This window comes from Halichoerus grypus, chromosome 3, assembly GCF_964656455.1.
Source record: "Halichoerus grypus chromosome 3, mHalGry1.hap1.1, whole genome shotgun sequence".
Classification (NCBI taxonomy): domain Eukaryota; kingdom Metazoa; phylum Chordata; class Mammalia; order Carnivora; family Phocidae; genus Halichoerus; species Halichoerus grypus.
In genome coordinates, this window is record NC_135714.1 from 171,842,431 (window position 1) to 171,856,921 (window position 14,491).

The window sequence follows — 14,491 nt, forward strand, 5'->3', positions numbered from 1 at the left end:
ATATATATATATATATATATATATATATATATATAGTCAGAGTGGGGTTTAAGGACTGGAGGGACCTGGAAAGTAGTCAAATGTTTTCCAAGTGGCATAATAGGATGTTGAGGTCTGAGGAATCTGAAAGGCCTCTTGGACAGGATGAGACGAGCTGCAAGCTCCATTTGACCAGTACCCATATGGGGAGGGGGATTGCTCAGCAGATGCTAACTTGGGCAGAGGCTGCCTCCAATGATCAGGTACCTCCTCTTGAGGCCATGATACTAGATTGGGCCTCAGGAATGTAGATACTGTCCCAGATATACATGTGTGTGCATAGTGGGAGGCAAGCCTAAATTAATGGAGTTTACTCTAAACTGGCAAGATTAAAGTTTTCTAGCTTTCTACCGTCAGATGAAATGAGATCTTAAGATAGAAAATAAATCAATAAAAAGTTACATATATTTGTGAACGAACCACGTGGATTTACTATTTATTCCCATTTTGATCATTTACTTCTAATGGGTCAATTAATTCATTTTACAAATACAAACTTTCAGTGTAAGGAGAAAGAATCATTCTTCTAAAAATAAAGAAGGAAACTAAAATAGAATTTGCAAATTGATGAACCATGTGGAAGAGCCTCCTCCGTTCCCACATCATTAACTATTCATTGCTATACTGGTGACTTCTAAGACTTACGCGAGCCTCCTCTTTCCTCCGCTTCACCACTGGAGTATTTCCAACCTCCTGTCACAAACTCAGCACACTCAGGGAGAAGAAGAAGGCTGGACTGGGGCCACAAAAAATCTCTGCTCTAATCCCTAAACCAGTGTTCAGTAGGAACATAGTAAGTTTTTAACTGAATGAACGAATGCATGAATATTTAACTTGCTTTTTAAAGAAATCAACAAAGGGATCTGTCTACAGGCAATTTTATTTGGTTTTAGAAATTTAGATTGATTTTCTATCACTTTGCAAATAGAATAGGAGTAACTCGCTCCTCTGTGGGGTTCTGAATGAGGAAGTGTCCATGCCTGTTCGCTATTAACCAGTAATCAGGTAGGGAAAGGAGAGTCTCTGGCCATGAAAATTCCTCTCTGTGAAGACTAACAGCTCTCAATAAAGGAGGAGCAGGAACATAACTAAGGCTGAGGTCCCTTTCAGATTATTTCAGACATTCTTATTCTCTGGGTCCACAGGCCCTCCAATGGGGGAGAGGGTAAGGGAAAACCCATGTTTGCTGGTTTTGCATTGTTGGGCAGAAGGCAGTCTCTTAATCACGTTGGTGGAGAATTGCCTCTAAGGTCTTATCCCTGACGGTCTTCAGGAACCTCAGAACTACAGTCCCACCTGTGCCCCTCTCTTCTAAGGCTTGAGATGGCCCAGGGAGAGGGTTTGGCCTCCTGCCCTTTGCTTTGGTAGCCGCTGTGATGAGGTATTTGGTCACCACAGCGATGTGATAGCTGCGCAGGTCCGCCAGGGCCTCCACACACTGATTATAGGCTGTCAGAAGTTGGCTATTTCCAGAGGACAAGATGTGGTCTCTCAGTGAGGGACTTGACTGGATTTCTTCTATAAAGTCCTTATGGGAAGGAGGCATGTACTCCCTCATCCTATGCAGAAAGTCAGCTGAAAGAAACAAACCAGAACAGTGTCATAGCTCCACATGGAAAGATAAGACAGCCTATCTGCTTTTCTGGACATCAGTGCAGCAAAAACTTGCTTTCATCCTAACTGTCCATTTTCTACATTGCTTGCTCTTTTGCTCACAGATATCAAATACTATTTTCTTGACTACCAATAGGAGATGGGGAAGGAAAAATGAAGCAAATACATCTCGGATAATTGAGTTGGAACTAGATCTATCAGCCCATGTATAAATATTTGTCGCATACCCAAGGGGGGGCAAAGTATCTTGCTAATCATCATGAGAGATATCTACAAACGTAAGGCATAAACCCTTAAACTGATTTGCTAAATACTCTGCTAAATTTTGCTTCCTAAGTGCCTTGTTTGGAGGGAGTTCTAAGGAGGAGGAAAGTAATAGAGTTTATAAAGGCAAGAAAATAAAGAATGACAAACTGTTTTTCGTAATAGCCTCTTGAAGTCAAGTTGTTTAAAAATCAAATCAGGGGCGCCTGGGTGGCTCAGTTGGTTAAGCGACTGCCTTCGGCTCAGGTCATGATCCTGGAGTCCCTGGATCGAGTCCCGCATCGGGCTCCCTGCTCAGCGGGGGGTCTGCTTCTCCCTCTGACCCTCCCCCCTCTCACGTGCTCTCTCTCATTCTCTCTCTCTCAAATAAATAAATAAAATCTTTAAAAAAAAATCAAATCAATAGATATTTATAGAAAATGTGGATAGATCGATCATTTATAGGATATCCATTAGGTATTTAATACTATCATAGTTCTTGACAACTGACTTTTGTGGACGAGACTGGACCCTATGACACAAAGTTCTAGTCATTTCTTTTCCTTACCCGTCTTGAAAATTCTGTAGTCTAAAGTGCCCTTTTGCAACTATTAAACATTGCCTTGCTGCTAGCAGGCAAGGAGCTGAACAATTTCAAGCTTCTAAACTGGTAGACCCTTCTTCTAGTCTAAATAGGCGTGGCCCGAGGTTGCAGCATTTTTACAGGGAAAGGCTTTGTTGGAGGAGCTCAGACCCATCACCAGCTATATCCAGACTTAGTAACTTAATGCCACAGCCTTCAAACTCCAGCTCTCTCCCCCATTTTAGAGAAAGGAGGCCACTGCCTAAGGATCCAAACAAAACTACGGGGAACAGCTGGTATGTGGCAATGTTTTAAGATTTGGAAATGAAACCCAATATCCTGCTGAGATAGAATATTAAATGACTTGACACAATAACTTCTGGCAGGCACACAGCCTCCTGGTTGACTTGGAGAAGTACAGACTTCATGACATTTTAATTTACACTTGGTCTTTTTTTTTTTTTTTAGTTTTAAATGTTTTTATTGTTATGTTAATCCCCATACATTACATCATTAGTTTTAGATATAGTGTTCCATGATTCATTGTTTGTGCATAACACCCAGTGCTCCGTGCAGAACGAATTTACACTTGGTCTTATCAATTGGTAAAAACATCTCTCTTCTTCCTCCCTGTTAAGGAACAAAAAGAAAAAGAAAGCGTCCGACTTACCACTTTCCTTGCTATGGCAAATGCCTAAGAACTCATCAAAGGCATGAAGCACTGTGCTCTGAGCTGCACTCCCCCCAGAGTACTCCAGGGGCTCTGTGGAGACTCCTTCATAGATCAACCCCACAGGCATTGCTGGGTTATCCTTCCATCTAAGCCAGAGGAAAAGTCAGAGAGAAGGCGTGGGTGCTAGGAGTTAAGAGCATATTTTCTGATACGGAAACAGTGAGTAAGAGAGCAAACACAGCTTCAATGGTAATTTTAGAGCAAAAGACTGGATATTTTTGTAGGATATGTACTTAGGCATAGTTCAATTTCGTAACAGGCCACAGAATACAGCTGTTCCTTTCCTCAGGTGAAGGATTATTCCAGAGAAGTAAAGGATATTTAGAGAGGAATCCTTAGCACTGGTCCTATGACATATTTATTAGAAAATAAAAATCACTTATAAAGATGATATCAGTGCTGATCAGTAGGAGCAATTTAGGGGCTCTGTTATAATCTTCACCTAATCTCAACCCTGATAACCTGATACCTTTAACTCTGCAAACAGAGCTTTGAAAGTAAACACACACACACACACACACACACACACACACACACCCCTTTGCCCTTCCTTGAAATAGCTTTAACAGTTGTCATGCTGAACTATCAGTTTTAAACACTACCTGACTTTGTGAGAACACCTTTGTCAAATATGTTCTTGATGGCAGGTATTGATAATGAGGGCAGCAATAAAGAGAACATAGTACAACCCTACAGGTTACCAGAGGGACGTGGAGATGGACTGAATTGAGGCTCTGAGTCTTGCTCAGATGAAGTGGGTTTTCCTCCCTTCTTCTCTTCTTCTGTCTCCCTGATTCCATTTCTTTGTCTTTTTGCGTCTGAGTCCTCCTACCTCTACCTCCAACTATTTTACTCATTTCCCTGTCACATTTGTTATAGAGTCTTGAACAATTCCAGAGACTATGTGGGTGACTCCATAATAAGACAAAAACAATAGCACCAAGAACACATTCTAGTTGTACTTCCAAGGCGTTAGTCTATAAAACCCCTGCACATTCATGTTCTTATTTGACCTCTTTTGAGTAGATGAAGGCAGGTTTTTAAAACCCCTTTTACAGATAAACAAAGACTCAAAGCTGTTAAGGCTCCAGGGCCACATTGTTAGAAAATGGGGAAACCAGAACGTAAATCCCAAACTTGTAATATATTTTTTTTAAGATTGTATTTCTTTGACAGAGAGAGAGCGCACGCGTGCGCACAAGTGGGGGGAGGCACAGCGGGAGAGGGAGAAGCAGACTCCGGCTGAGCAGGTAGCCCGATGCAGGGCTCAATCCCAGGACTCCGGAATCATGACCTGAGCCGAAGGCAGACGCTTAACCGACTGAGCCCCCCAGGCGCCCTAAACTTGTAGTTTTCTATTTTCATTTTCCCGAGACCCCCGCATGTGGATTTGCACTTTTACTAAGGAATAGAGTCTTTTTTCCTCTTATTTCCAGGAACGAGCCACAGTCCCTGTTGTGAACAGTTTAAATAACAGGCTTACGTTGATGTCTCGCCTTCTTCCTATAATTCTAAAAGTCATTTTGCTCAAGAGAAGGGAAACATCACACACATACAAAAGCTGTAGCCAGACTGCTCAGCTTGCTGTTCATGCCCTTTTTCTATACTTCCTTGAGGTAAGAAAGGCTATAAGGAGCTGGGTTGTTTTCTTTGCAGGTTGGTTTGTTCAGCAGTTGTATGGTTTCCACTGCATGAATGTCAGAGTGGCCTTTGCAGTGGGGGTGACATCACTCTGGAAACATGAGGCACAGAAAGCAGAGCCAGGGGAGAGCGAAGGAAGGATTCTGATCATAAGATTAGACCATGCTGTAGCTGTTGGGGGAGAGGGCTCTTTTTCAGGCAGATAGAGAATTTAATCTCAGCTTTGGTATTTATTAACTGTGAGCCTTGGCTTAGGTAATTAATCTCTCTGAGCCTCAGGTTCCTTATCCAAGTGATATTAGGATCTACCTTATTGGGTTGTTATGGGAACTAATTAAAATAATACCTGCTCAGGGCCTGGAACATATTAAGCATTTGCTAAATATTAGCCATTTTATATTGTTCAGAGTGAGTTGGAATCCCGGCTCCCTCCATTCATTATGTTGTAACTTTGTATGCACCTTCCTGAGTCTTCGTCCTAATTTGCACCTACTTCCTAAAGCTGCTGCATAATTAAACGGGTTCCAGAGAAGTTTTATGACTTATCAGAGTTCAGGAACTGCTTCAATAAAATTTCTAAACAACATTTTATGGGGAAGGAGTATTGAAAACGTAAGTGGAACAAAGAGAGTGGCCACACTGGTTCAGAGTTGTTTTTGCCATCCTGTGGATGATCTCAGATGGTCACTTTGGTCTCTTTCAACAGTCCCTCCTCATCATGACCACTTCTGCGTGTTGGACTTTCTCAGGGCTCAGTCCTTGGGCTTCCTGCTACTTTCACTTTCCAAGTGGTTTTATTTAGCTTCATTGATTTAGAAGGCAACTATATTAGGACTATTTAAAAGCATACACTTATACCTGGGCCTCTCCCTTATGGTCCAAACTCATGTATTCAATGGCCTACTTACAGATACCTCCACCAGAAATGAACATGTCCCAAACTAAGTTCCCAATTTCCCCTCCCTTCTGCCAAATGTGATCCTCCGATAGCCTTCCTCATCAGAGAAAATGGCAGCTCCATTCTTTCAGTGGATCAGGCCAAAACCTTAGAGTCCTCTTCATCTAATCCTGTTCTCCTCCTTCCGTAAGGAATCCAATAGCAGGTCCCGTCAACTTTACCTTCAGCCATGTCCGGAACTGAACATTTTTTAGCACCTCCGCTGCTTCCACGCTAGTCCAAGCCACCATGCTGGCTTGTGGGATGGCTTCTTAAATGCTTGCCTGGCTTCCATTCTTGTTCTCAAATCATCTATTTTCCACTTAGAAGATACAGCAATGATTCGAAACTTAAGACGGATCATGTCATTTGTCTCCAGACTTTCTACTGCTGCTCTTCTCTCTCAGAAAGGAGCCAACAAGCCCCAACATGATCTGGTCTTCTGCTATTACTTGTATCTCTCTCATTCTCCCTCATGTGTCTTTCATCTCAGCGACACCGCACCGGCCTCCTTGCAACAAGGAATCCTTGTTCCTCCATGACAAGCATGCTCCAACCTCAGGGTTGTTGCAATTTTTGTTTCTTTTGCTTGGAACAGGTATCTAGAAGGTTTAGTTCTCACTTCCTTCAGGTATCTACACAAATGTCACCTAGAAGTGTGGCATTCCCAGATCATAATAAATAAATAAGAAACTTCAGCCACCACCCACCCCTAGCTCTCCCTTGATGCCCTGTGTCTTACTTTACATTTCCCCATATTACTTATTGTTGTAACATATATTGTATGATACTTGCTTTAATTATATTTGTTTATGCATTATCTGGCTCCCATGATTAAAATGTAAGCTCCAGGATGCCTGTGTGGCTTAGTTGGTAAAGTGTCTGCCTTCAGCAGGTCATATTCCAGGGGTGTCGGGCTCCTTGTTCAGTGGGGAGCCTCTGCCTGCCGCTCCCCCGCTTGTGCTCTCTCTCTCTGTCAAATAAATAAATAAAATATTTATAAATAAATAAATAAATAAAATGTAAGCTCCATGGGAATGAAGTTGCTGTTTTGCTTTATTGCACCATTCCTAGAACCAGGAACTATGCCTGGCATATGGTAAGCACTTACTAAAGAGTTAATGAATGAATGAAGGAATGAAAACAATATCATTCTATAATTCCGTATTATATATCTGGACTATGTGGACCCAAATGTTTGTCTGGAAAGGACCTAGCCAGCTTTAAGGAGCCATCAGATGCTCAAATGGCCAAGAGACATCAATCAATCTCTTTTTGGTGCCCCAACATGAAGAAGATGTATCAAAGCCACATTGAAGGTGATAGAGAAAACATCAGCATGTAAGTCAAAAAAGATAAAATAAGGGGATCTACTTTCAAAACCCATGTTCTCCACCTGTGATGAGATTAGTCTGAGGAAGGGAAATAAGGTTTCTCTGACTAGCCCAAGGACTGCTCCCATGCACTCTCAGCCCAAACTACTGTTTGTAAAGGAAAGGAATTAGTTTCCTTTCAAATCTCTGTAGACAAGGTTATTTTTAATCTTTCTCATAGCATATTTCTAGGAAACCCAAGAGGAAGTGTAAACAGAAAGAAAAAAAGAAAGAAATGAAGTGACATTTTTCCATAGGGGCTGATGACTTCCCTGTGAAATTTAATGTGAGTGGGAAATAAAAAGAATATGTTTAATCTACAGATGATGAAACTCTCCTAAATAAAAATGTTTTTAAAAAGTAAATAAAAACAATAAATCAAACATAGGACAAACCAAAAATATAGGAGTAGATTTCGATTTTTCAAGACAACTCTCTTGAGAATTCTCAACACTCCAGATGATTTTAGCCATCAACAGTTATCAATACATTTAAGATTTGGTGCCGCCCACTTAGTTGTGCTACATGGGAAATATTTTTGAGGGTCAGACAGAGGGGAGGCTTTTATGGAGATCACAGTGCATAAGATGCACCACTGAGGGGCACCTGGGTGGCTCAGTCGTTAAGCGTCTGCCTTCGGCTCAGGTCATGATCCCAGTGTCCTGGGATCAAGCCCCACATCAGGCTCCCTGCTCCGCAGGAAGCCTGCTTCTCTCTCTCCCACTCCCCCTGCTTGTGTTTCCTCTCTCGCTGTGTCTCTCCCTGTCAAATAAATAAATAAAATCTTAAAAAAAAAAAAAAAAAGATGCACCACTAACCCAGAACTTATTTTAATGAAAACCATATCACCCTGCAGTGACCATTTAATCATGATGGGTAGAATTTTGAAAATATTGCCACAAGATCTCCATCCTAATTCCTAGAACTCTTTATATTATAAGCTACCACACTTGTCAATATGATATATTATATAGCAAGGCCAAAGAGACTTTGCAAATGTAATTAAGGTTACTAATCAGTTGACCTTAACATAGGGAGTTTTCTGCATTGTCTCCGTGAGCTCAATCTAATCACATAAGACCTTAAAAGCAGAGATTTTCTCTGGCTAATGGCAGAAGGAGAAATCAGAGGGATTTAAGTACTAGAAGGATTGGAAGCGCCATGGCTGCGTTGGAGGATACCATGTGACAAGGAAAGCAGGAGGCCTCTAAATGGAGAAGAGATCCTATCCAACAGCCAGCAAGGAAACATAGACCTCAGTTCCAAAACCAGAAAGAACTGGATTCTACCACAAACCTGAATGAGTTTGGAAGTGAATGATTCCCCAGATTCTCCTGATAACAGCTCAGCCAAGCAGATAGCTTGACCTCAGCGTTTGGAGATGCTAAGCAGAAAACCAAGCTGAGTTTGCTTGGCCTTCTGACCTACAGAAATGCGAGATAATAAATGTGTGTTGTTTTAAACTGCTGTTTTAATTTGTGGCAATCTGTTATGCAATGGTGGAAGGCTAATACAAACTTAGACAGCAAAGTGAAGCACAAAGAGATTTTCCAGAATTAGGTACTTCCTAAATCCCAGTCTATTTAAAATGTTTTAAAAATGCCCTTTTGTTCTCTAATTCTACCAAAACCTATCTGCAAGTTTTGCTTAACATTTGTTGCTGGAATCACTATTGTACAATCAGATCTTTGTCTTAACCCTGAGCACATGCAAAACGCACAGAGAGCAAGAAGAGTTCTAAGGATAGATAATCTCTTTGGGGAGGATTTCGGGACTGAATGGGTATACAGCAAAAGTCTGAATTCTGAGAAACACTCCCAATTCCATTCTGCACCCTTCCCCATTTCTCTGGTTTCCTCATCAGTCAGGTACCCATTACTCTCAAGTTATTCTCTGGAAACCTTCCTGCTTCCACTCTCTGAGCCCTGCAGTGAGGAATGCCCACCCAGGCTGGCCTCCCCTTAGACTGTCTCACACTCCAGACCTACTCAATCTAGAGAAAATACTGAGTTCATGTTGTCACTCCCTTCTTGCACCAATGTAATATCCACTACATCTACTGATAAATCAATAGATCTGTTGATTTTGGTATTGGACTTGTCTCTTACTACTTCAGGGCACAGCTTCAGATTCTTTCTGTACATAGCACTTACGCATCTCCTAGTTATCAAGACGGAACACTAGATGAGCTCTATTTCACATTTTTCACCTCATCCATTCACTACCTCCACTTTTCACTTTTCACCATTAAAAAACCAAACAAACAAACCTAGTTTCTCTTGGTTAATGTAAATAGGAAAGCAATTTGATTAAAACATGTCAAGGTATAACTAGTGTATTTAAAGGAAGAAATATATCTAAGGGTAGAGTTCTCTAACTGGAGAAATGAACAGACCATGTCAAAAAAGACCCGCAAATATGAACAAATGACTTGGGGGAGCTCTTCCAGGAATATTAGAAGAAAGCTTTTAAGCCCTTTCTATGCTCCCATCTGCCTTAGTAACAAGGGGGAGAGAATGGATATAAATGATAGAGCTTTGTGGTTGCATACTGGGCTTTTTTTTCTGCCATCAAGATGGGATTCTAAGTGAATACAAATGAATCTAATATGGTCATCTAAGGAAAACTATTCTAAACTTAAATATTCAAACTTCAATGTCATTTGTCATGCAGACGGTACCCCCCCTCTTTTATCCAAGAGTGGATAGCTGCTAGCAAGGGTTTCTTGGTGTGTTTCTTACTATAGGAAGCTTCTGTCTCCTCTCATAAATTTGGAATATGTTACAGAGGCCTCATGCAGGAAAACGGTTGAACTGTACTTACCCAGAGAGAAAGATCCGGATGACTGCATAAAATATGTCTGGATCAACATAATCTGGAGGAGCAATCAAAATGTGAACTTTACTACAGGCAAAAAAGCAATTGGTTACATGTGCATGGGTCCTGCAGCTCTCCTGGGGCCGCCTCCTCTATCTGATCTTCATGGAAACCTGGAAGGAAGGCAGCAGCAGGAGGGGGATGGAATGTTCTCTTCTGTGGCCCCTCACTGGCACTTACAGAAATTTTAAACTGTTCCAAATGCTGCCCTTTTCTATTTGTGGCACTTCCCTTTTCTGAACTTCATAACAACAAAGGGAGAGGTCAAAGCTATCTTTAAAAAATTAATATTTTTAAACAGACATGATATTTGAGAGAGCGTAGGAAGTAGAAAGAAGAAAAGCAGAGAAAAAGAGTCACCTCTCTCAAAGGTTGCACAAGAGAGGAAACCTAAAGTCATCAATGCTCCTGCAGAGTTCTGTACAGGCAACAAAGGATGGAGGGGAGAATGTCTTGCCCAGGGGCTCCACACCAGGTCCGGGATGGGCTCGTGGAGCTGCATTCCTTAGTCTGTGCAACTAGTTTTGCCTCTGAGCCAAGGCTTGGGGATAACCGATTCCACTAGTTTATTAACTTGCATTTAAAGAAGCGTGTCTTCACATTTGTACTACATCTCTTCTCATTAACTTTTGAAGATTGTTCCTTCTTCTTTGCATAATAGGGCCCCTCTGTGACCTGGCATGTTTCTTTTACCTGGATTCCTGTCCATATTTCCTTGTTTCTCTTTGAGAAAACAAAAAACAAAAAACAAAAAACAGGGGTGCCTGGGTGGTTGAGGTGGCTGCCTTCAGCTCAGGTCATGATCCTGGGGTCCTGGGATCAAGCCCCACATCGGGCTCCCTGCTCAATGGGGGAGCCTGCTTCTCCCTCTCCCACTCCCCCTGCTTGTGCTCTCTCTCTCTCTTTGTCAAATAAATAAATAAAATCTTAAATAAACAAACAAAACAAAACACCCAAAAAACATCTTTTTTATGAGACCCAAATAATGTCATCTCTATACCATCAATTCCCTTTTCTACCATCATACCTACTCTCTGTTCCTCCATCTCTACTTTCTCTGAAACCTCATGGGCTCGGGTCACTCATATCTTCCTTTAGCCTCAGGGTTTCCCAGTGTTCCTGAGTGGTGCCACATTCTCTCTGCTCTTCTGTGACAATGACCCATGTGCTGGACTTTTATTTGGGCCCCGTTTCTATGTCTTCCCCTTCTGGTCTTCTGCTCCCACAAAAATGTTAAGTATTATGTACAAATTTTTGCTGAAGCAACAATGACCAGCAATAGTGTAATATTTTACCCACAAAAGTAAAATGATTAGTCAGTAGATATAAAATAATTTTAATGTAAAAATTGTCAATAGATGTAAAAAAATCCATTTATGATTATAAAAAAAGAGAAAAATTAGCTAATTAAGGATAGGAGGAACATTCTTGAACTGATAAATTCACAGAAAGCCTATTGTGCATTTTGTACTTGATACTGAAAGATTAAAAATAAGTGTTTTAAGATGTGGAACAAAACAAGGATCAGCACTTCCGTTCAACACGGTGTTAGGAATCCTAGCTAGAAGAGTACAAAAAAAATATTTAAAGAAATAAAAGTTATAAGTATTATAAATGAAGGAACAAAACATGATTCTCAAATAACATGATTTCAACATAGGAAACCCAAATAATCTGCAAATAATTATTAGAATTAATAAGAGTGTTTACCAAGGTACTAAGTTCAAGGTTAATAGTCAAATATCAATTTCACTTAATAAACCAGCAACAAATAGTTAGGAGTTAGTTAAATCAAAAGATACCATATTCACTAGAAACAAAAATCTAAGGTAACTATGAAACAAACCCAGAAGATATCTAAGTCTCTTATTTTGAATGAAATTTAAAAAAATTCAGGAAATTAAAGAAGAAATCTATATTGATGGACAAGAAAACTCAGTATCAATATCAAAGAGAAGAAATGTATCTAAGAAAAAGTTCTCTATCTGGATAAATTTTAGCCGGCAGCCAGCAATATGAAGGCATGATTTGGAGTGGCTTGTCCAACAACCTTAGTTGGTGTTTCTGTGCTATTCTCTGACTCTCCACTTCCTTGATCATAAGACAGAAAGACTAGATGTAATATCAGAAGCATGTCATTTTTCTCCAAATTAATGTATGGATTTAATGCAATGTGAGCAAAATTTTTAACAGAGATTTTTTTCAATGCAATTTGAAAAGCTGATTCTAGCAGTTTACATGAAAGGCAAAGGGTTGAAAATAGTACAGTCACCTCTGGAAAAGAAGGGCAAGATGAAAATGAGAAATACTATGAAGCTATAGTTCTTAAGACAAATGAAATTCCTGATGGGAAAGAGAGACAATGAAAAAGACGAGGGAACCTGGAAACAGAGCCAGTCATTTCAGAAAATCTGATAGAAGACAGTGCCAATATTGAAGATTAGGGATTATTAAAAAAAAGGAAATTGAATTTATTTCCTATGTCATGTTACATATAGATAATAATTATGTGAATTAAGGTCTAAAATGTGAAAGACAACAATTCGAGAAGAAAATGCAGGAAAATATACTTATGACCTACGATTATGAAAAAATATCTTAGGCAAGACCTCCTAAAACATAGACTTCTGCAAAAGAAATGACAGATACCTTGACTATATTTAAATTAAAAAGTTCTGCTTTCAAAAGTCATAAGACAAACCACAATATTTGCAACACATATAACTAACAAAGAGCAGACTGCCAGGATGCACAAAAAACTTACAAAAAGATAAAAGATAAAAGGCCATTAAAAATATAAGGAAATGCATGCATTCACAAAAGAGGGACCTGAGTGGTGAGCACCAACCAGCACGTGCATGCACACACACACACACAGAAGAAGAGTTAACTCAAATCAGAGAATGCGGGAGTGATGTCATCATCATGGTGGAGTAAAAGTTTTCCACTGTCTTCCCCACAGAGAACACTGGTTTAGACAATCACACATAGACAAGAGAGCCTTTGTGAAAGTCCAGGAATTCCGTGGAGACGTTCCAGCACACCACTGAGCAAAAAGATCCGGAGCTGGATGCACTGAAGAGGGTAAGAACATTTCACTTTGCTCACATCACCCTGTCCACAAGGCAGCACAGCTCGGTGCTAAGAGAGACCTTCTAGGGCTGTGATTCTTCCCGTGAGGGAAAACGAGAGCATATGAGTGAGTGCCTGGCTTCCCCAACTGCATGGGAATGCTGCCAAGCAGACCCACTTCTTTCTCGCCCCATCCAGAACACTGAGGTGTACTGCACAACTGGGGAGACTGGGCGTGGGGAGGAGCTAGGAGAATGCCACATAGGGCTCTTGGGGGTTTCATTAAAGGGATGCAGATCATATTGATCACCTGACAGAGTCCATTCAGAAACCCTCCCATGAGATGCTGAGAACATTCCAACACCCTAGTGCTCTGGTGTCTCACCCAGTCCGGGGCCAGCTCCTTGTGTGCACTCCTGAAGGCAGAAAGAGCGAGCCTTCGCTGAGGATTAGTGAGCTCATGGAGCAAGCTGGCTGATTCTGTGGGATTGGGAGAAAGCACACAAACCTGAGCCTTGAACACTCCTCTGGGGAAGGCAAATGGAAGGTGGTCAGCACCTGGCTTTGCGGGATCAAGAGAAGGCGCACGCAATTAAAACTTCCGCCACAAGAGGGAGCAAGAAGAATGGAGCAGGGTATCCATAGAAGGTCTGAGAAAGCTTTGGAATCCCTACCAGGGCTGATGGAAGGTATTTCTCTCCTGAAACCAGTCGGTAAATCCTGGAGGAGGTGAATACTTCTTCAAATACTTCTTGCAGCAATGCAAAGCTTCACAGAACATAAAAAAATCAAGGAAACATGATACCACCAAAGGAACAAAATAACTTTCCTGTAACTGACCTGAAAGAAATGCAGACCTGTGATTTGCCTGATAAAATTAATTCAAAATATCTGTTTTAAGGAAGCCAGGTGAACTATAAGAAAACACAGAAAGAAAACAGGGTTGCTGGAGGGGAGGGGCGTGGAGGGATGGGGTAACTGGGTGATGGACTTTGGGGAGGGTATGTGTTGTAATGAGCACTGGGTATTATATAAGACTGATGAATCACAGACCTGTACCCCTGAAACCAATAATACATTATATGTTAATTAATCAGATTTAAATTTTAAAAAATGAAAAAAGAAAACACAGAAAGACAATTCGATGAAATCAAGAGAACAACACATGCACAAAATGAGAACTTTAACAGAGAGATAAAAATCATAAAAAAGAACAGACTACTAGGAAATATATTTTAGTGATGGACTCTGAACACTGTTCAGAAAATACCAAGTAGAAAACTTCCTGCACTATTAACATGAGGCTGGTAAGGTAGGAGAACCATGTAAACACTCTGGCTTCTGGGTCTCATGTGTGCACATTTTGGCTAAGAAGGGTG

At 40.8% G+C, this 14,491-nt stretch overlaps 1 protein-coding gene across 4 annotated transcripts in view; it reads right to left on the reverse strand.

Annotated features, from left to right (window-relative positions):
- Positions 1 to 901: 901 nt before the first annotated feature.
- Positions 902 to 14,491, reverse strand: part of IDO2 (indoleamine 2,3-dioxygenase 2) — a 56,921-nt gene continuing 43,331 nt past the window's right edge. For all 4 annotated transcript variants that reach the window (XM_036096269.2, XM_036096268.2, XM_036096271.2 and 1 more), the window contains 3 exons: positions 9,987 to 10,038; positions 3,150 to 3,298; positions 902 to 1,614 (listed from right to left, as the gene is read on the reverse strand). In XM_036096269.2, coding sequence (XP_035952162.1) covers positions 1,259 to 1,614; positions 3,150 to 3,298; positions 9,987 to 10,038 — 557 coding nt within the window. In that variant the 3' untranslated portion in view covers positions 902 to 1,258. The remainder of the gene's footprint in view (positions 1,615 to 3,149; positions 3,299 to 9,986; positions 10,039 to 14,491) is intronic.